At 39.5% G+C, this 24006-nt stretch overlaps 1 protein-coding gene across 1 annotated transcript; it reads right to left on the bottom strand.

Annotated features, from left to right (window-relative positions):
• Positions 1-5140: 5140 nt before the first annotated feature.
• Positions 5141-23263, bottom strand: LOC117822105 (CD9 antigen-like). Its single transcript, XM_034696745.1, has 8 exons — positions 23020-23263; positions 13420-13522; positions 8955-9052; positions 8735-8809; positions 8560-8643; positions 8402-8458; positions 8219-8302; positions 5141-8125 (listed from the first exon to the last, which is right to left on the bottom strand). The coding sequence occupies exons 1-8, from the start codon at positions 23086-23088 to the stop codon at positions 8060-8062; spliced, it is 636 nt and encodes a 211-aa protein (XP_034552636.1). The 5' UTR covers positions 23089-23263; the 3' UTR covers positions 5141-8059.
• Between the last annotated feature and the right edge of the window lie 743 nt (positions 23264-24006).

Raw genomic sequence — 24006 nt, 5'->3', positions numbered from 1 at the left:
ACGGCGGCAACCCTCTGCGACCCAAGCTTCAGTAATGATTGTGGACACTAAGGGTTGCTTAATCATTAGTATCACCGCACAGAGTTTTTTTGGCGTCATGGTGAGATGGTCCCTCTCCATCTAAGTGTCTTAGGTCTCTCTCTCCTTCTCTTTCCCTGTCCCTTTGTATATCCTTATGTAATCTTTCACTTTCTCTTATTTATTTTTTTGGCCCACCTAGGTGTGCACGCCCTCTTTTACAAAGAACATGATATTAGCTGTCAATAAAAGATAGGCCAGAGTTCTAAGAGGGATGGTGATGGTCGCAGGCACACAGTCACAAGCACAGAGGAAAAATGTTCTCTTTCTTTTCTTTTGCTGCAAGAATAAATTGCATTAATATTTGACAGTTTGTGACAAACATGACACAAACCAGAAATATATATGCAGACAAGAGTAAAAAAAAAAAGAAAATAAAAAATAAAAAAAGTTAAGCCATTCAACTTTTCTGACTCCTACATTTCCAGCTGTTACAGGTTTAATACAAAAGCATTTCCTAGTTTTGCGATCATGAGGCTTTGTGCCGATAACCTGTTTGCAATCAATTTCCTAAACAGTTGGAAAGTGTATCCCTGGATGCTATTTGGCTTGTGGTTTCATTTCAGAGGTGTGAAGACAGACACTGGCTCCCGCTCTTGGCTTGTGGCTCAGTGAGTGAAGAGTTACATTGAATTATAACCCTGGATCTGCAGGGCTGGGCCTGCCTCTCCCTATATATACCCCCAAGCTTCTTTCTCCTCTTGCCTTGCTCAGTGTCTTTCAGGCACCTTCAGCCTGCTCTCCCTCTGCGGCCTCCTCCTTTGTGCTGACTAACTTTTGCACTCACAACAACCAAGAACCATGGCCCAGCAACAGCAGTATAGGTACGAACCTGCACCAGCATGATACAGGGTTGAGGCGGCTCAGAGAACAAAACATGAATAGGTAATGCTTTCATGTCTTTAATACAGCATACAGTTCAGTTTGCCATCTTTTTCTTCTCTAGAGCATGCGTGGTGAGTTATAGAAGCATTCATGAGTAGTCACTCCTGTGTTATTGTGTTGCTTTGATTTACTCTGTGGACAAGTTATTTTTGGATCACCATATTCCCAGAACAGTCACCCAATACGCAGAACTGATGCAGTACTGATGCCTAACAGTATGCACGTACACCTAAAGGAGTATGATGCATTACCTCCCTGTGCATATAGTGATTGATCTCAAGTTTTGAATGACCAATCCACGTTTCTCTTTGGCCGCCTTACCTTCCACAGACCCATTTTATTCCACCTGCAGAGATTTGATGTTCAAAAATGAATTATTGTTATTCCCCCGTCTGTTTTGACTTTTCCTGAAACAGTCTCCCTGCTAAACTGATCAATGGAGGCATAGCAGGCATGGTGGGAGTCACCTGTGTGTTCCCCATCGACCTGGCCAAGACCCGCCTGCAGATCCAACGTGGCGGGCAGCAACTCTACAAGAACATGTTAAAAAACGCACCCTCCTTCAAAAGATGCTTTTGATTCTAGCCTTTATTCAGTTTTATTAGCATTGGAAACCCAGGTAACCCCTGAGAAAGCCATCAAACTGGCAGCTAATGACTTCTTCCGCCACCAGCTGAGCAAAGATGGGTGAGTAGTATTAGCACTGAAAAAGACAGATACTTGTTCTATATTGTCATTCTTTGATTTTTAACCATGTCTGTTTGTCTCATGTGTTTTTAGTGGCAAGTTGACAGTGATTAAGGAAATGCTGGCAGGATGCTGTGCAGGCATGTGTCAGGTCATCGTCATTACACCCATGGAGATGCTCAAGATTCAGCTGCAGGATGCTGGCAGGCTAGGTAATATAATGCGCACAGATTTTCTTGTAGTGTTTCAAGTCATGGCCGAAGACTTGAACTACATCCTCTCAAACAGATGTCTTCTAAACAACTGGTCTAACAGAATGAACCCCCCTTAGATGTTTAACATTGGAAAAAAGTTGTTTTTGTTGATTGTTATTGATCCTCCACTAAATGTCAGTAGCTCCCCTCCAGGCACAGGACCAATGAGCCAGCTGGTGACTTGGCGCCCCATGCTTACTAACTTACTTTCTGATTGTTATGCCCACTCTACTTTCCTTTAAAGATTTAATTCCAAGCAAGACACAGCACATTTCAGAGCTTTACACTGTTTCTGTCTTTACACATTCTCTAAGGTCAACTTAATTTATTTTTTACAGGTAAATATGTGGAAACCAATAGCATATAACCAATAGCCATTTCATGGGAACTTAAAAAAGATGTTATCCTTGCCCTCTTAGGCCCTAGCTCAACATTGGAGAGGACTGACCATAAATCTTTCTGGTGGAGTTAAGATGGGCCAAAACCTGGAGATCAGGTGTCTGAGAGATATGTCACCTGTTTTGGGGTTGTACATGGTCCACTTTGTCATGAATTGTAAACGTATCAATGGATAGCGCCTTGAGATGAATCATCTAATTTTCAAGGGGTCCAGTACAAAACATACAATGCAATACAAATTCCGCACTCATTCAACATTACATACAAAGGCTCTCATGCACAAACCCACCCACATGTTATTCCCATAATGCCACTATACCCACACTATTTAAAAATAGACTAGATATCACATAATTTATATTACATTACTTAAAATGACTTTGATAGTTGTGATTCTAATAGTAATACCAACAATATTGACAAAACCAACAAGCAGAAGCCTCACAATGAAAGGGGCAGGAAGACATTACTATTGAAAGCAGGGGAACATCATTTTAAGAAAGCAGAATAAGGATTTTTTTAAAGGGACTTAAAGAGTTAATTATTCTTAGATTCTCTGGCAAAATCTTCCAGTCAGAAGGAGCTCTGAGTTTTAAGACATCTCTGCCAATTTCTTTGCTATTTTTTGGGACAAGGAAGATAGGTTGCTGGGTGTGTCTAAGAGAGGAAGAGGATGAGTGTGATCTTAGATATTGACCTGTTGAGGGTTTTCAGAGTTTCATACATGAAACCGGGATGAGTTTGGTCGGGGCATCTCAGTATACATCTGCAGAGGCTGTTGTCAATGACATTGAGAGATTGAGGATACGTTTTAAAAGTATAAAAAATAGTATCTGCATTTTCATGTGTTGGCAGCATTGTTCACCCTATTCTTGCATTAACACTTAGACAGATGACACTGAACTGTACATGACTGCTGAACAAAATGATGCTAAAGCTACATATAACACAACAACCATTCTTTTGGCGCTTGATAAACTGAGGAGCAGTTACTTCTTGTCAGTCCCAGTATCCAAGAACGCATATGAATGTATCATTTCAGATTCTAAATAGCATTTTCACCTTGAATCTCCATTAGTCAAATTGCATTCAATAATTGTTTCAATGTAAATAGTCATTCTTTTTTATTTTCTCCAACTATAAAAGTTAAAATCACAAACTGAATTCAGTTCAGACATTTCAACATGTTGAAAGTGTTTACACCAGTTGAGAAGGTACCTTATATTACCGTCATTATTGAATGACACTTGTAAATACAGATTTTTTGATCTTGAATAAATGTTTTTAAATGCAGTGTTTATTTGTGTGATTTGTGTACAACATATTACAATTTACAGTCCAAAAAGTAGAACTTATTTATCCATTATTCACTCATGAGGTCTAAAGTGGTCTGATGAAAATAGCAGCAGGTTACTTGACCACACAGTATAGTACTTTTTCTGATGCAAGCTTTAATCATGTTACCTTACTCCTCTAAACATGCATCACAGGCATGGGTGGTTAGTGGCGGTAAAAATGATCATGCTGCACTGTTGGGGAAACTCTACCCTGGGTGATCCTGGAGTATTTGTTGCATCGTTTGCATAACTATCCTCTCAACTAAATATCCACATGTCCTTCAGGCTCAAGTACAGAAAGGTGAAACTCTGATGCGAAACTCATGCAGCTAAACCTGGAAGCCCACTTCATCACATTGCATGTTAAATACAATCAGCTGGAGACAAATCCAAGAACTGTTTCCCGAAGGTTTCTCATCTTTCTTATTATTTTCCTCCTGCTCACGCTGTGTTAAAGCCATGCTTTGACTGATGTAGCTGACACTTCCTCGTGGTGTGTATTTATATACAGTATACACATTTGATATCTACACCAGGGGTTCTCAAAATTGTTGGAGCCAAGGACCCCTTATAGGTGAGAACATTTTCAAAGGACCCCCTCATAATTGTAACATAGATTAAGCACATGCTTACTACCGTTTGCACTCTTAGATGCCCTTGGAACTATTTGTATTGTAAAACTTATCAATCTAAATACTTCAGACCTGTTCCATAGTGATAAACAGATAACACTTAAATTTGAATCATGTAAATTCGAGGAGGAGGGTGTCTGTTGCCAGACCCGAAACACCCGGTGATTCCAGGAAACAACACTGATGATGTGTCCAAGTTTGTGCATGAGAAGATGTTTCTTAAACCACTTGTATACTTTAAAACAGAGGGTCATTTCATTCCTTGTGGACTCAACATGACAGCATTTATACTTTTCAAGTAATTGATCTTAAAAGCTTTCAGAAAATTAACAGTGGCAAGAGACTGGCATATTCCTTTGTTTATAATTTATTAGAAATGTATTCTGATTATCTCACGGACCCCCACGCTATGGTACACGGACCCCCAGTGGTCCCAGAATCCTACTTTGAGAACCATTGATCTACACTATATTTAGCTGTGATACATGTGCTAAGGTGATCATTTTTTATGTTTTATTCAAATGTTTTATCCTAGGTCTTTTTTTCCTTGACAAAACTTAACATATTTTACAACATACCTAATTGCAAATCTTATTTATAAGGCAAGGTGTTGAGGGTGTATTTCAGAACCAGAAAGGACTGGAAGTTTGTGGAATTACTGGCATAAAAGTTTAAAAGTCACAATTGTCAAAAGTAAAAATGTTGTCAGTTTCTGTGAGGGGTTCAGGTCATGATAATTACTATGAATACAAACAAATTCATATATAAATACAGTACATATATATATATATATACGTATATATATAGTTACTGTTAACTAGTAATATCATAATGTAACCTTGTGTGATGAAATGCGACACAAAAACTGTTTAAAACTTTAACCTTTATTAAACTTTAAACACCGATCTTCCTGAGAAGCCTGGAATGGTATTCAAATAAATAAACACACAATCAATTACAAAAAGGCTCGACTGTGTACAGTGTGTTTTTTTTTTTTCATGCACAGTACTTTACTTCTACAGATTTGCCAAAACAAATATAATTGGAGAACAGAACGACAGCTTTATGGACTGAGTTGCAGCAGTTCAGCCTGTTTTAACTCCACAGAGCCGCTGCAGTGAAAACATCACTCCACAGAGTAAACAGTGCCTGCTGGCTTCCCAACAGCCTCAGTGATTATGTATTCTTTGTCTTTGTCTTACTTATGTCTCATTATAATAGCATGTAAAACAAAAACAGACTGACAATGGTTCAACTTTTTTTTGACAGATCATTGTTTTTAGTTCCCAGAATATTTCTTTACTACCAAGAGGCTTCGGAAATTCTTGGCAAGAAACTGTTGTTCTCATCACGTCTGCTCTCTTGGCAGGGATGACACAGTTGAGTGTGACACTTAAAAACACATCAAAAACAATATTAGCAAAAAGAGCCATGTGTGCTACTCATCAAAAATGTGTGACAATTAATTGCAGTCCAACTCTACAAACATATTTACAACTTTTGCTGCAATCCTCTGCTACGTTCAGATAGCCTGTGTTTTTATTTAAAAAATGCTTGTTATCAAAGAAAGGCACGTGAAAGGAGCTGTTTCAGTTGTGTGGATTTGCTGACTATGGCAATCACTGTTATGACTATAACACTGTACACCTACTAAAGTCTCTGTCTACACACAGCATGTTAAATAGTATCACATAAGCTACAAGATAATGTACAACTAGAAGAAAACTCACACATATTTACACACCAGAGTCCTGACACATGGAAAATGTGGCCTGATTTAACCTGGACTATTGTGAGTGATTCCAGGTTAGGCATGTCTTTTTTTTTTGCCTTATTACCAGCTGAGGTTGGTGAGAGAGGAGTAACAGGGGTTGGTTCTAATTTTTGTTGTCTTGTTTTTAAGGCACAGAGAGGGAAAAAAAGAAGGAATTGGAATGAAGATCTAAGGCCCGGTTTGGATGACTGAATTTCACCGGCTCAGCACCTGTTCTCAGTTGACAGACTGATGTATGTTTAGCTGATCCACATGATCGTTTTAGCATGCCCTTAACAGACTCAGGGGTACTCTCTTATGTAAGAGTGAATACACATTACTTTACAAAGAGTGGGTAGTTTGGAATTTATCAAATATTATCGGTCCAAACACAAGAGAAAAATTCCTCTGTGACAAAGATGAGATCTGTTTTTTTTGTACAGCATTCAGTGTAGTTATTTAAAAAACTACTTCTAGTACAGTACCAGTGTATCTTCTAACTCCTCTACAACAAACAATGTCTGCTTCAGATTATTGGTGACCACTTTCAAGTGTATTGTATTTTTGATTGACTTTTTGAAGGAATTTCTGTTTTAAAAAAGTTCTAATCTTTCTTGATCCAAAGCTTGATCCGTAAGGCGACTGAACTGGTAGAAATTCTTGAAGACGTTTCACCTCTCCTTCGAAAGGCTTCTTCAGTTCGCCTTTTGGAGGAGAGGTGAAAAGTCTTCAGTAATTTCTACCAGTCCTGTTGCCTTACGGATCAAGCTTTGGATTACCACGACCTGGATGACTGAGAACATTCACAGACATAATCTTTCTTGAGTTATCAAAACAAAGACGGTAACATTTCAAACCTGCAATGTTAGCTACATTTTAATGATCTGTTTCATATGAACGAAAACGTCTAAACCACTGGTTTAATTTGACATACTTTGATATTTTGAGAAATATGTGTATTAGTTAACTCGTCAAGAAAGAGAAAGATGAGAAGATAGATATCACTTTCATGTCTTTGTGTCGTCAAATTGAAGCTACAGCCAGCAGAGGGATAGCTTTTGCTAGCTTAATGCGAAGATTGGATGCAACTAACCTGGCCCCATCAGAAGGTGACAAATACGCCCCTGAAATGGGATGAAAGGTTTTAAAATTAGCCTACCAGCACTTTGCTCATAGTACTTCATATGGCTTGTTTCTAGGCTGTGTGCTAAACCAAGCTAAGTGAACTTTTTACAGAATTTAGCTTCATATTTCTTATTTGAACATGGGATTTGCATTATTTTTCTACAAACAGGCAGATCCCAGAAATGTTGAACTATAAAAGATTTTCTTCCAGCATGCAGTCCATGTTGTTTGTGCACTTTCTTCCATGGTGTTTAAACTGTACATAATGGTGCATGGGGGATTCATTACTGCAACAGTTACTGGTCATTCTCTCCCTTGACACCCTACTTTGAATCAACCAATCAGGGTTCACTATGCTTCCGGAAAACCTTTTTTAAGGCTTTGGTATCACATAACACAACATTGCTGTGCTCGTGTGTCTGTGCGCGTTCTACTGTGTGTTGGTTTCTGCAGACAGCAAACTCAGCTGCTTTCACCCGATTCCTCTCTCGGCGCTAAACTTTCCCACATTCTTGGGGTCGATGTCAAGGCTGTGTGAGAAAGCATTGACACAACTGCGACAGTATGTGGGTTAAACATTTTTTGTAGTGGTTGCTAAATGGCTGAGAGGAAATAACAAACTGGACAGATTGTCAGGTAAACATAAAAAATTATACTGTTCCCACTGGATACGTGAATGATCTGAGTCTTATTAGAATATTGTTAAAAGTAGAGTATGCATCTTGGCTTGTGATGGCAAATAAATAAAGGAAAGAATAAAAGAAATAGCGGAAAATAAGGCCAGGACAGCTGGGTTGAGCACCATTAGGGTTCCTTGGTCCCAGAATGGGTATTGGACAGAGGATGACATTTGATCTGAAGGCTGTACAGTCTCTCGGAGTGGTGATTGGCAGAAGTCAACGTTCCAGCTCAGATGACCTCTCTGCTATTGCGAATGGCGCAGCAGAGCACCATACTGAAGATCATCCCAATAATCTGTAGAAAGCAAAAATTCTGTTTAATGAAACTGGTCTTGCTTGCAAAATGCATTTGTGCTTTTTTTTTAACTCGTCTTAGACCCCGACTCACCATGACTCCAGCAATGCCGATGCCCACATACCCAATGATGTACAGTTTACTGTTGAAGAAGTCCTTGATGCCTGTCTCACAGTCCTGCAGAACAGAGATAAGAGGAATCAGGCTCTGTTAGTCATTTATTTTAGAATGAAGGGACAGAATTTCTTTATCCTTTGTTTAATGCTGGTGACAGACCTTTGTATCTGGTTTGGGATCAGTACAGGGGCTTGCTATGGTTCCACAACAGTTCAGCTAAGAGAGGACAGAAAAGCACAAGTTGTCGATCCGGGAAGTATGTAAAAATTAGCTTTCGATTGGCAATTTTTCTGCGCTTAGAATAAAGTTCAACTTACTACTTTCTGGTACGAAATGATCAAGGTGCTGTTATTGTTTTCATTGTATGTTGTTGCGTAGAAGGTCTGAACATCTTCGATAATCTGTGTGAGACAGAGAAAAAGAGAATGAAGGAGAGGCATTGGGAATTAGTGCACTCATTGCATTACTCAAGCTGCAAAGTAAGTAATGTACCTTGTCTTTGTTTAAGAATCCAAACACCCCCGCTGCAATTTCAGCACCGAAGATGATCAGCAGACACGCGAAAAACTGAGAAAGAACACAGATGACAAGAGCAGAACGTTATTTTACACCTGTTAAAACTGAAATGCATTGCTTCTTAAACTCATTTGTTGAAATTTCTGAGACCAGAGCAGCTCAGTTTTTGTTCCTGTTGTGATTGTCTTGTACTTACAGAACCCAGAAGGCATTGAGATTCTCGAACAGCTCCACAGCAGCCAAAGAAACCCACCAACATCACCAGACTTCCAGCTCCTATCAGGATGTACACACCTGGAGGGAAAGGGGAAAAGATAGTTGTCACTTGTGTTTATGTTTATTTATTTGCACAATTAAAAGAAAATACACACAAAAAAAGAGCAAAGATAAATTATATAAAGTGCAGGAAGAGGCAGGAAACTCAGAGAGCTTTTTTGAAGCCTCCAACCAAATAGTGTTCTAATATCAAAAATTAATTAAAAAATACTAAATTGACACATATAAAGACAATAGTTGATACTAAAAATAGAATAACATAAGAATATACAAAATTAACAATTAATATAAATACAGTTATAACATCAACAGAATTCAAAAGTAAAAAATGTGAATATGATGTGAATGGACACCTGTTTATGAATATGTGGTTGAGCATGGTGAGTATAATTAAGTAACAGTGGTTAAAAACATTCCCAAGCATCCTTTATAACATTTTAAAGATATACGTTTTTTCGCCACATTAGAATAAATATTCCAGAATTTGCTGCCCCTGAAACGTATTGAGAATTGACTTCTACAAATAAAACATTTAGGAGGATGAATTTATAAAGTTTGACAAGTTGAGTAAGAGTGGACCTGTGAATTTAATTTGAAGTAAGACTTGAAGTGATCAGGGATATTCCCTTCATGTTGTATTTAAAAAAACAACAACACATATTTGAAAGATATTGATGTTATAGATATTAAGAAGCTGGAGTCAAAGGAGCAGATGAGACATGTGGCTTCGATCGAGTTGCCATCCTGACAAAACGTCACAGGAAAAGTACTAGCCCAAACTAAATTACAATATGAAATATATGGATAAATTTGGCTGTAATAAAGAGTAAGAAGACAATTTGTTGTAACAAGATGACTAATCCTTCTTATAATACCAAGAGATTTATTAGTTTTTCTGCTAACCCAAGCGATTTGTTCTTTCTAACTCAGATTCTTACATATAGAAATGCTACGCTGAACAAAAAGGATTGGCACAGGAATTTAAGCTATGTAGCAAAAATCTTATTTTCCCATCCATCAATGAATATGTGACACATCAGCCCCAAAAAATGCAAACACAGAGCTTCTGTGGTTTGTTTTCACATCACAGTTCTGCTGACACATCTACTCAGTCACCAGCAGGGGACAGCATTTATCAACAAATTTAAATTGAAACGGTCAGGTCAGGGTTTCCAAGCACAGCTTATACAATTCAATAAACATTTTAGACTATTCCTCTTGTCACCAGAGCAAATGGTTGCATGGAAGAAAAAAAAACATTTTCAGAGTTGACCAAATTGTTGTCTGATGTAAAAGGCAGTGACATTACTATCATGATTTAGAATGAGCACAAAGGGGGAATGTTCACGTCCTCTTCCATTTACCATCTCATTAGGGAAGGTGCATTGAGGACAGGTCTGCAGGGAGGAATTCAACAATAAATTTGTTCCTCCAGTGAACTCATACAGGTGGGGACTGTTGCTTGGCAACATCAGAGAGACAAGTCAACCCTCTTGAGGAGGGCTCAGGTGGGAGCAAGAGTAGAAGACAGTTAAAAGGATCCTAATTTGTCAACAGAAAGACTTGATGTGATACATCAATAGAGTCATTATTTTGTTCTCAGGATGTGTGGGTTGCTTATGTTGTCATTAGAGAGACTCTATTTCTTTGTATTAACTTTGGATCTTAGACAGAGGTTGTTCTTATCATAAAATTACAAAACAATGAGAGACGTTTAGTGGGAAATGGGTGACATAAGCGCAAGGCATTGCAACAGTTGAACACCTTCTGCTGTGTTTGTGGAGCTAGAACTCTTACTGTCAAAGACACGTGTGGCACTGATCTCAGAGGACCTAATACAAGTTTGGTCCTTAGAGGTTCTTAGTCAAACCATGTGGACGTCTGAGTCTTTCTTCACACACAGGAACAAGGTTGTGTCTGAACAGGAACCACAGATTTAATCTTTCTCTTACAGCCAGGATACTGTTGTTTTTGTCCCAAGTCAAACGAAAGGTCAACATTGACACTATATCAACCAAAACCATGATGTTTTCCTGAATCTAACCACGTAGTTTCTGTCCCTTTCACTATTCAATTTTAACTTTAACATTTGGTGACATCAAGGCATCTTTTAGTTAAGTTTAACCCTCCTGTTATGTTCGTTTCTCTGGAACAGCAATAATGTTTCTGGGTCAATTTGACCCAGGGCATATTCAATTATCCAATAGTGTCAGAACCCCAAAAATCCCAATACACATTTTTTTAAATCTAATTTTTAACTCCATTACTAACCATTTAAATCAAGATTTAGTCCATTGGTGTTCTTTAATTCTCAGATCATGGTTCAATGAGGATAACTCACTCATTTTACATAAAAATGAATGTTAAAACTTTCTTTAATGTACATTGGAAAGCCCTAAATATAAATACAATAGTCTTACATCACAGATTTTTGTTTATTTTATTTTAAATTTTGATTTTTTTGATTTTTCTGAAGTGATGTTGATAAATTAACATGACTCCGCAGATTTTTATGCTGCATTTAGCTGGTTTGGAAGGCATATGTAACCTAAAATAGACTTTAAAAGGGGTCAGTTTGACCCGCAACATAACAGGAGGGTTAAGAAAAGATCATCATTTGGACTGAGTCTACTAAGTCTCAACTTGGTTTATCATAGGGTTCAGAAAAACATACTACAGGCTAGATGCAAGGTGTTTGTTTCTTTTGGGACTTTCACATATCTCATTATCCAAACATGTCAAGAAAAAAGTGAAGAAATACCAAATCTAGGCTTTTGTAAGACAAATGCAACTCTCGTCTAGCATTACACTACCTTTGCAGTTAAAAGAAGCAACCAAAGTACCAATCAGGAGGAGGCTGGTTTAGTCTGGAAACTGTTTAAAAAACTGACATCAAGATAAGTATCACACTGATTTCTGTGGCAGCTAGCAGGAGAATGGAGGACCTACGGGGGACACGGAAACACCTTTATGTAACAACTCGTCTCTCCTTTCTTTGAAATATTTTTTCCATCGATACTCAACGGTTTCTATGACAGTTGCCTTCCATATACGTGCTAACAGTTCACACACCCTGTCTTCATCATCCTCTCATCTTTCTTTCCATCTGGGCAGGGTGACAAACTGAGTGAAAGGGGGTCAGCAGACCTGTGGTTTCCCTCGTGCATTTACAGTATGCTCAATGTACTGAAGTCATTTCCTGTTATTCACACTCTTCTCCGGTGTGAAGGCGCAAATGCCTAATAATTGAAACGCATGTGTTTTGTGGCAATTAGATTATAGACACCAAACCTCATATGTATATGGGGTACTAAAGCTCCTGTGACCCTTTCTTCAAAGTGAAAAAAAATTCCATTTCCTATTTAGAGTGGTTTCTCTAAAACAGAGAGACAGATATAAGCAGCTTACATTTTTCAAAGCTTTTTTAAAAGTTCCACTGATATAACCTGAATCTTTTTTACTGCTTTCAGGTAGATTATCATGTAACAGCGCAGTGAAGATAGTGTAATGCTTGTTAGGCTAGAAAAATCATTAACCACCATCAGTGGTTTTCCAACAATTTACTTTTTTTTTTCTTTCTAAAATGAATCTTTGATCCACTCAAAGTACCACAGCCTCTGCTCATAGGGTGCGTAATTTAAGCGCTGGGTCAGATTTAGGGTTGCAAAATTCTGGGAATTTTCAAAGTTGGAAACTTTCCATGGGAATTAACGGGAATAAAACAGGAATTTACTAAATTGAAGGTTGGCTCTTAATAGGGAACTTAAATATAGTTGGGGAAAAATATATTTTTTTAGCATAATCCTGAATAAAACAACCAGATTTCATGCAAGTACAGTTGAATATCTATGCTACTCCTCAATCACATGCACATAGCACACTGCTTACTGCAGGGCTATTGAGACCACGCCCCCTACATGCACTTTTTATTTGCATGTTCAATGCTTATTTATACAGTCTATGGTTGAATAGGACTTTGTTGGGATTGCATTTTTGTTCATTTTTGAATGGGTTGGGTCAGGGGTGTGAGTAATATTTAACTCAACATTCATATTCTGGTCTTCAATTAAATAATTGATTGTTCAATAAAATATTAAACACTTGATAAAGTTCTACTTACAAATAAATCTCTTATAATTTTATTATTTTGGATGGATGTCTGCTTATAACAAAACAAATATTTATGCTTGGATATGATACCTTTCCATTAAATTCCCAGGTAATTCCCATACATTCCCATAATTTCCAATTTGGAATACTTCCAAATACTATACTTGAGGCATTGGAATTGATAAAACAGTATCTAGCTTTTTTCCCCTTTCTAAAACAATAAACTTGGAGAGAAAGCCTTGCAGGGACTATATGGGGTATGTTTTGGTACTCACCTATGAAGAAAGTGTCTGGAGCCTTTTCACCATTGAGCAGAGACACAGTTTCTGGGTCAAAACGCAGCCACAGTCCCACAGCCAGAACAAAGGATCCCATCAACTGTAGAGAGAGGATGGACAGACTTGTATAAACCTGATGTAACCACTTGTTCTAAATACATTGCATCGGAAACACTGACAGATAAAGGATCTTTGTAGACAAGTGCTCCCTTGTCATACTGTGTACAGACTCACGTGTACGCAGGCTTTGTTTTATAACCAAACCCTAATAAAAACTAACTTTAAACCCTGAATAGTCTGCCCTCCTGCTCTTCTTTCTCCAGTAATCACCAAAACTACTTGCAGACAGTCCTTGTTCTGGGAAACAGTCAGTAACTAGGAAAAATAAAATCAACTTTCATGTTTCTCTTATCATCTCTATCCAGTTTGTATCTGACATCAGTGGTGTTTATTGGCTCCAGCATTCTTCAAACACACACACACACACACACACACACACACACGCAAATGCTGTTTTTCATCTTAAGCACGACAATGGCAGCGAATGTTCTTCAGGCCTTCAGAGCGCTTGTGCTTTTTGCTCCCTCTAAATGTGATTTTCCACATAAATAAAGCAAACTGTGCCGTGGAGTTTCCACTCTGGCCCTCCACCCTTTGCACTCAAGGCAAAAGAAGAAGAATTTCACTAAGAGTCAGTCAGGCTCAAACTTTTATACTCTGTCTTAATCATGGGTGGATCATTCAATGTGTTCTAACAACAATAGATACCATCAAAATGTAACTTGTGTAACTTTAAAACACCTCATAACAGTTTGGATAAATGGCCATCTTGGCTGTGGGCAGCAATGTGGCACCTTGAGCTTTAACGGGCTCTCCTGTTTGGAAATGTGGTTGCTCATATTTTCCTTCATCTAAACCACCATCAGTATACATAAACTGAGATTTACTCACTGCAGTGCTCTTGCTTGTGGGCGAACTCACTCAAGCAAAAACTTTTATTCTCTAAGGGGTTAGAGGACCTTGAAGTTAATTTTTCCAGGGATCTGATCTGGGATGCTCTCAATGACAGAGACTGTGGTGGATGCCCCTGTGACGGATCAATACTGAGAGGTTTTAACAATCACTGAGCCTGCATCCCCTGAGGTTAATCCAACCTAAAAACCCTCTGAGCTGAGCCTGAAAACAACAACACAGCGCCCATGTGTGTGTATGTGCCCAGAGACATACAATGATTTGACTAAATGGAGAGTATTGTACAGTCACATGGTCTCGGTGTCCTAGATCTCAGAATTTAGCCTGTTTTCAGCGTGGCTGTTTGTTTCTGTGTCTTTAAGCTCTATTTGGCAAATTTATTTAGGGAAACAAACCCTGTTGCCAAGTTCTGACAAAAACAAACCGCTCCATTTCTATATCTTTATTTTACTTTGTGACCTCTTGTTTACACAATCTGCCCTTTACTGGTTTTGCAATTTCTCTTTCATTCTTTGCCCTCTGTATTTCACCCTCATCCTCACTGTTCACACTCTTCTCCAGGTCTGCAGGTTGTATTTCACTGCGCTGTTCTGAAGTAAAGCCAGTAGCTCAGTTGTAAAGCATCAGAATAGGACAGGTGTTGGAAAGGCGGCTTCCACCCTAACTGAGGATTTAGTGTCATGCCTGGTGATGTATGGGACAGCTGAGCTCTCTGGGTTGCAGGATTAGCAGGTCCAAAGTGATAAAGCATGGTGGAGTGAGGGCTGGAGATGTAGACTTACTGACCCACGCTGGATTAGAGTGGAGAGGAGCTCTGGATCTATTTAATACTGGTATTTGTCTGAATGCCTGATGGTGCGATAATCTAAGTGGAGGTGTGAAGTGAGGACTGCTGCCTACTAAACAGTATGAATAACATAATACACCAAAAGAATGATGATACATTTTTTTTATAGAGGCTAGTGGCATCATAGTTATCTCATTGACACTGTTAAAGAGACTGTAGATTTGTAATGCTATTTTCAGAAACCTAATATCAGTCAACCAATAAGCAAATGCTTGGTACAGAACAAAGAACTTCCTTAGGTCAAGTAGAAACCAAGCGGCAACCTCCGGTCTAAAAATTTGAGTCCAATGTGGAAGTGCTAAAAACTGCAGTTCATCGAGGATCCACTTGAGGCTGGATCCGGAAGTACCGGAAACCACATACACACCAATTCAAAAAAGCTGATCCTTACAGCAGAAATAAACATGTTTACAGCCTGGTACAAAAGACGACTGTAGTCTAGATAGCTCATTTCTCGATCAGTACACACTTTACTGGGGGTGAGATTATTGAGATTACGAGTTTTCCAATGAGAGGCACAGCTGACTTGATTGACAGGCGGGAACACTGTAGCTGTTGGCTAGGAGGCTCAAAGCCCGCCTCTTTATGTCACAATCACTCGACAGCAGCAATATGGCTCCCCCGACAATTGACCTCAAAACAGCGCTTCAGAAACAGATAGATGACGTCACGGATACTACGTCCATATTTTATACAGTTTATGGTAGAAACCCCAAGAAGATCTGCCAATTACCTTGACCAGATGGGCTGAGGAAACAAAGACTCAGGGGGTAACAAAAAGAGAGAATTGGACAGAGACAACAAATAGAAAGACAAAGGAACATACAGATAGTAATACAAATAAGTAAGGCATAATGTAAAGTAAACAGGTTGTTTTAGCAAACTGGAACCTGATACAGTGAGCAGAAATACAGCAGAGGGGTCCTGCTCACCTTGAAGTGGTTCCTCTGCCATAACAACCCACTCACTGTTCATTATATGGATTATTATATGCCTAAATACCTAAGAGATCAAGTAGTTTACACCAAATATGATTAGATTTATTACATAGTAATGGAAAAACTCAGCAGCCTTCTTAAATTGAGCTATCTTAGCCGTCGTAGTTAACATTAACTGAGCGCTTCCACAAAAGGTGAAGTAAAGCAAGATAAATAGGAATGCATGAATCAGCATGTCACCGTCAGTGATATACTCTTGTCCATTTATCACTCCTTAAAGCTCCTCAGACAAACCTGTAGTTTGTGATGAATTTGGCAAACCATTGGACAAAGTGATACCTCTGATCAATGTGATGATCTTGCATTTTTCATGCGCAGGCAAGCGGCAACCTCCGGTTTCAAAATATGAAGCCCATGCGGAAGTGTTATAAAATGCAATACACCGAAAGGGACCGGAAGCAGGCGACCGGCTATCAGAAAGACCACACTGCCCTCAAGTGTTTCGGTGGAGAATTGCTGCGCGACACGGACACATCGACGCACAGGTATGTGGTGCTCATGTCCGTGTCAGCCCCTGCTGCGTAGGGGAAACGCAGAAGTATAAATCAGCCTTAAGAAGCTCAAACTCCGCCTCTTTACTTCACACTATGCCTGGTTGAGTTCTGCATTTCCAATATGGCTGCCGCCGTCGATTGGCTTCAAAACAGCTCTCAGGAACAGATGGGTGACGTCACGGATACTACGTCCATAATTTATACAGTCTATGTGCGCAGGTTGTGTTTACTGACAAAAAGAAAAAAAAAGTGCTTATAAGAGTCCAAAATGTAATAATTGTTTTGACAAAGTTAAAAAGAAAACAGGCTCCTTCTTCAGTGTTCTGTGAATTGCGTTGTGTCAGCGGTAATAATAACTGTCACGTTGTTCGGACTGGTGCATGTCTTTGTGGAAGACGTTGTTAGTTCAGCAGGAAGGAGCAGGTGGTTGTTCCAGAGCTCAACCAAACCTCATTATAATTATGGCCACTTTTAAAAGGCCTCTCAAAATTAGCTCCATACATGGATACCACAGTGTGGAGTCTCTTTAAGCACACCCTCCACTCTTTCACTTATCAGCCTGACCATCCCAAAGGTCCCATTAACCTCACTGGTCACATACCTTCCTCTCTTTACCCCCCTCTACTACTTTAGTCAGCCACCATTACCCCGTCTGACACCATACACTCCCCCCCCCCCTTCTCCCAGGCTCTCTACCTCCCAAAATCTACCCCCGACTTATCTCCGTGCCCCTCCCTCCTCTACCCCACCTCATTTCACCCCCCCCCTACAAACCTCACCCAAAGGACAAAGACCCACTGTGTCTCCCTGTGACTATACGCTGCAGTGCACAATAGGAGGGAAAGAGGCAAAAACAACCAAAGACAGAATGAAAGAAGCATTAGAAGATCCATCATCTGTTTTCTTTTCCTGTGGACGCAGAGTTTAGAAACATTCTGCTTGGAGATAGTTTAAAATCTATCCTGTATTGCATGTGTCTCTAAAAGAAAGATGGCAGCAAGAATAGAAAAGTCCCCCTGCATGTCTTTGTGTCCTCACACTTCTGAAAAGAGTTTGCATGTTTGTGTATTTCTACACGAGGATGGAAATCTCTTTCTGTTAAAGCTTTATGGAAGCTCTTTTACAGTGTACTTTTTAACAGTGTAGTTAAATGTTTTTTCTGTGAGGGGGATTTTCCATGAGGGTAGAGACTGAGATGACACAAAGCTGTGGTCATCTCAGACAGTCTGTGGCATAATTCACTCTCCTTGTTTTGAAGGGAAAAAATAGTCCTCATAGAAATTAAAACAAAAACAATTGTAAATTACTTCTTTAAATTCAGCAGTAACTAGTGTGTGATTCAAGCTTTCAAAAATAGGCTTCTGTCTGGCGTATGTTTGAAAAAACAGATGCAAGTGCATATTAAAAGTGACGGGCAGGGTGAAAGTGTAAATAGGAGGGAGACAGCCATGGGTGGAGTAAATCCCTTTGTGCTGCTACAGGATGAAGTGGGGGAGCTGGTGGCGCACATCATTCTCCACAACACAGAAATGTGTGTTTTTATGGATGAATCATGGACCATTTTTTGTGCCTACATTAATTTTCAAACCAGAGTGCCTTACCAGAAATCTTAAAATGTTAGGCGCCTTCTCTAAACAATGGTTGTAGAGTTTTATTAAAATAATTTGAATTACCAACCTCCAAACAGTGCCAATTCTGTTGGATCCTGCCAAATATATACAAATATATACAGATAACATGTATTATGCATTATGGAGGGGCAGCCAAAAAATGAAATAACCTCCTGCCATGCAACTGAAGAAAACTGTAAAATTGGATTCCCAACAATAATGAAGTTATTAATTACATACACCTTTGTTAAGTCACTTATCCAGCATACACAAGCCTGGTCAAAGTTGCCCTCAGACTTGCATCCGGACGCTTTAAGGAGATGAAAGCTATTGTTTGTCAAATTGTTCTTTACAGTTATTTTTGGGGCATTTTTGCCTTTATTGGACAGAACAGCTGAAGACAGACAGGAAATGTTGGGAATAGAGAGTGGGGGAAGACACGCAGCAATTGGCCGTGGTAGTGAGTCAAACCAGCGACCGCTGCACCAAGGACTATAACGGCTGTACAGGGGTCGCGCACTTAAACAGACCAACAGTGCACAAAATAACTTAGTTTTAATTCTCATTTCTATACCTGTTGAAAAACTGTGAATCCTTTATTAAGCATTATTCTAAAAATTATAAACAGAAAGACACAAACACAAAGTAAGATAAAGAGACGTACTGGTATCACTGGTATTCAGATCAAACAAAAAAGGATCCAGGACACTGCTGGGGTGGACGCCACACGTCACAGGTTACTTCACAGAGTGTAAGATATCTTCACCATCTCTGAAATTATTTACATTTATTTTGTTTGGTGAAAGAAAAGTAGCTATTAAAAATCAATATATATTCTTTTAGTGATATGATATAGTAAAGTTTTCGGGAGCAGGACCATACCTCAACAGCATTCTTTTAAATTTAGAAGTGCCCCTCTTCTCTCCTTTTTGTTCTTATATTCTGTACCCCTCCCTCCCTTTTCTCTCCATCTAACCCCATCTGCCTACCCGCAGGGCCTTAAGGTGCTTTGTCATGTTGGGAGCTACAGCGGATCCCCAAATTGTTCAAATTCAGAATCATGAATTCAATAGTATAAGTAAATAATTGTCAAATTGCACCTCATTGATGATGTAGTCCTTGCTATAGTAAGGTTTTAGGGGTCTTTTCCTTGCTTTTATCGCGATAACTGGACAGTGGATTGGGTCTGTTTTCACTCACCAATGTCTCAACTGCACACAACATGATCTGATTGTCTAGATGTCACATTGCTGTGTGATGTAACTTTCCTGTGACTGGATATTTTCAAAATTAAGAAAACATGTAAAACAATCATAAAGCTGTATGTCAGTTGTCTTTAAGGTATACTGTATGTGATGTGATTGTTGGTGGAGTTGGTTACAGTACAAGGGGGACCAGTTAAAATCTTTCCTAGGGCACCAAGTCTGTTGGGGTCGGCTCTGTGCCCCGCTCTATTCTGTCACAATATTCAAACCAACACGAAAATAAAATCGCAATGTGCATGGAAAATTTATGTCAGACTGTCGACAGTTTCTACCTACACATTCCAGTACAGGAAGCTGGTGGTGTGCTCTTTAACGCTGGTGTGATCTGTCAGACAACGAGGTCCACAGAAGTAGAGTCTGATTCTGAGAGCTGTATTGAATCCAAACGTCGGTGTGAGCCATATTGGTAATGCTGAACTCAACCAAACGTAGTGTGAGGTAAAGAGGCGGGGTTTGAGCCTCCTAGCCAACGGCTATGTGTTCCATCCTGTCAGTCAAGGCAGTCATGTCCTTATTTGGGCAAAACTCATAATCTTAATATCTTCTGAACTATCACGTTAGAAAAAAATTCACCCCCCGTACAGTGTGTGCTGATGGAGAAATTAGCTACGTAGAGCCAAGCTGTTTTTTGAACCCGGCTGTAAACATGTTTATTGATGGTGCAAAGATCATCTTTTTTGAATTGGTGTCTGTGGTTTCCGATGTTTCTGCAGCCAGCCTCAAGCGGGTACTCGATGAATTGCAGTTTATAACACTTCTGCATGGGCTTCAGAGTTTGAGACCGGATGTTGCCGCTTGAAAAAAATGCGTAATCATTCTGAAAATTAAAAAGCATTTCTGTGAATGCATCTTAATTTTCGAATTTTCTTTTTAATTTGAATTATGATAACAATTTAGGAGGGGCATTTTTTGAAAATTAAAAAGAAAATGGCATTTTATTTTTCATTTTAATTGTGTGACATAATTAGCATAGTTGGAGATTAAACTGGATTATTGAATATTTATTTTATTTATGAGTCAAATAATGCGCACATATGTAGAAAATTAAAAACCATTTCTGTAATGCAATTTAATCTTCAAATTGGCTTTTTCATTTTAATTTGAGTACATATATGCTTCCATACCACTAATAATCAGTATTGTATTGGCCTTGAAAAAACACGATCGGTCGACTCTTAGTCTAAGGCTTTTGAAACAATTGAGAAATCAAACAGACTTCTAAATAAAGGGACACAAAGACACTGCTCTCAGTTTGGAAAGTAACTTTTTAAGTGTTTAAACTTTTTTTCATTTAGTAGCCTTCCTAAATTGGGTCAAATTATTTGCTTTTGATAAAGAGCAGGAACACGGAAGGACTATAGAGTATGTGGGGAAAATGCTTTGAGCTCTACCTTTCACTGTTTACCTTTCAGGCTTAATCTTTGACTAAATAGGTCAATCTGTGAATCATAGTACACAAGCACAGACTAGACAAACTGAAGAGTTATTGATTTACTAATACAGATGCAGGCTTTTGGTATTTTTATCCCTGAGTGTATATTCAATAGATAACCCATTATTGTTGCTATAGTGACTGTTCAGTATCGAAGGCCGGCAGGAATCTCACTTCATCACAGTGCTGTGACATAAAGTCTGGATGATGTATAAACACAGCACCACATTGATTGATGACCATGTTAACTTTGGTGGGGTTAGTTTACAGGGAAGTATTCTACACTGTTCATCATCGGGTTAAAAATCACCTTTTTGGTGTTTAGAGCATTAGCATGTCTCACAGATTCTGACTCCTACTCCACAAGCCTGCCCTGTTTTACTCATATGGGGATTTGAGGGCAAACATATCTGCCCCTCCTCCATCACTGGCTTTCATCACACTCACTCATCTCTTCATCCCTCACTCCACCATCAGCAGAGAGGGCTGTATAGTTGAGAATAAGGGGGACATCATGGTTCAGTCATTGGAGAAAAAAGTTGGGGGAATGCACAGAACTTCAAAGCAGCAGACATGAAAAGCGTAGAAGCATTTCTGTGTTCCTGATTGACACAGAATATCCTGCTATCCTCATACTGATCTATTTTCTCTTTATCTGGGTCGAGTTCATGCCAACTGTCCCTCTTTTGCTGCGAGCGCGCACACACGCACATGAATATCCCTCTCAATCTCCCAATGACCCTTTTCCCTCCAATCACATTTGCTCTCCTCTCTATCTCACTGATCATTCACTCTTTTCTGTTCAGCAGTCACTATCCTCTTCTGTGTCTCCCCGTCTGTCATGTCTCTCTTTAAGTCCCCCCCAGTCTTGATAAACACCAATGAGATCCCAGACACAAACTTGTACAGCACTAAGTGGAGATATGACAACTTAATAGTGAGGTCCGGAGGGGGCTGCTACTGCATTCAGGGTCCCTGCAGGCTCTGCTGCTTAGCCAGGCAAGAGCAGCAGACTGAAGTTATGCTATTGTCCCCCTGTCACAATGGATCCATTCACGCCGCACTCAGCGCCTGATCCACTCCACAGATGCTTGTTGGAAAAGCTCTCTCTCTCTCTCTCTCTCTCTCTCTCTCTCTCACATACACATACACACACACACTCACACACACAAAGGAACCTCCCCTCTGAGGAGTAAAAACTGTGGCTCACAGAAGCAAACACACACACACACACACACACACACACACACACACACACACACACACACAAACTCAAAGGTTATACACATATGTCTTGTAGGTTTGTAGTGTGAGTTTTTATAGCATACAATTTGGATGGAATAAACACAAAGCAGATGTCAGGGTTGATGAAGACATATGTGTAGAGCATGTGTGCAGGACACACACTCACACACACCTTTCATATCCACCTGACAGTTAATCTTGGAGAGGTGACTCTCTTGTCTGAGTGCCCTTCTGCCTAATGAGGAAGCAGTTTTTTGGATCTCGCGCCCAAACGTGGCTTCACTTTATCAATCAGCACTGCACCATTTGTTAATGAAGCCCTGCGGCGCGCATACAGAGCTCGTTTTCCACGATGTCTTTCAATCCTTCTCCCTCTCTCTGGCTTTTCATTCAGTCTCCCTTTCAAAAAACACGCTTCCCCAGGATAAAGGGGCGGGATTTTTTCCTCAGTGGAAAATCTGATTTGAGCCCGGTGAGCCAACAGTAAGAACAAATCTAGCTGTCATCTTTTCCGCGCCACGCACAGTATAGTAAACCCACACCTGTGCGTAAAAATACTGCACACAAGAGTCAAGATAAAGAGCATGAATGCGAACACTGTAAACAATCTAGGCACTGTTATTTAAATAGCACGTGGGTGTGGAGGTCAACTGTGTGGGGGTGAGAAGTCTGGACTGTTGCACTTGCTCCATTACGCACAGCTATAGCATCTACAAAAGAAATCACGCACTTACCCAGAATATGAAGTTGAACACGAACAAGAGGTATTTTACGCACTTCATTCCTCCTTCCACCTTCCCCATTTCGGCTGAGTGAGTGTGTGCTTCGTCTTTAATCAAGATAAATGTTGCTCTGCCGCTTGTATTGGCTCCGCTCACTGTGACAATAACGGCCCAGCCTGGTCACAACACTTGTGCATCAAGGCTCTCTCTCTCTCTCTCTCTCTCTCTCTCTCTCTCTCTCCCTCTCTCTCTCTCTCTCTCTCTTACACACACACACACACTCTCACACACACACACACACACACACACTCACACACATCTACACACACGGACGAGCACAAACGCCGGCAGGATCGGCTTAAACTCTTTCCAGACCGCCCCTTTCAATAATACAGAGGGGGGGCCAAAGGGGGGCCTGTGACCACACGATGGGGACTTGGCAAATGTTAGGTCGACGTGTTGTAGTCTCCGTATAGTAAGTCATCCTTTATCTTTAAACTGACATTGATTTATCAATTTTATCATGCATTTAAAACTCAACTCAACTCAACTTTATTTATATAGCAGCTTTCATACATAAAAACACAATGATAAATAATAATAATGATACATTTTATTTATATAGCGCTTTTAAATGACTCAAAGACACTGGACAACTGTTAAACCCAATACAAGCAAGGAACACAAGTCAATTCAAATCAAATGAAACAAAACAACAGTATAATTACAAATTACAAGCTTACTTAAGAAGGTGAGTTTTTAATAGAGATTTGAATGTTGGAGGATCAGAGCAGTTTTGGATATGAGTGGGGAGTGAATTCCAGAGGGTGGGGGCATGCCCAAAATGATTCACAGAATAACAGAGAGACAGAAAACAAAAGCAATGGTAAAAATATAAAAGGCATGATTATAAATAAAATACTTAAATATAAAATAAAATCAATACAGTAAAATTAATAAAATAAGTAATAGTGGAAAGAAAAGTTAGAAATAAAGTAA

This window comes from Notolabrus celidotus, chromosome 11 (genome assembly GCF_009762535.1).
Source record: "Notolabrus celidotus isolate fNotCel1 chromosome 11, fNotCel1.pri, whole genome shotgun sequence".
NCBI lineage: Eukaryota > Metazoa > Chordata > Actinopteri > Labriformes > Labridae > Notolabrus > Notolabrus celidotus.
This window is presented reverse-complemented; position numbering and strand designations above follow the sequence as displayed.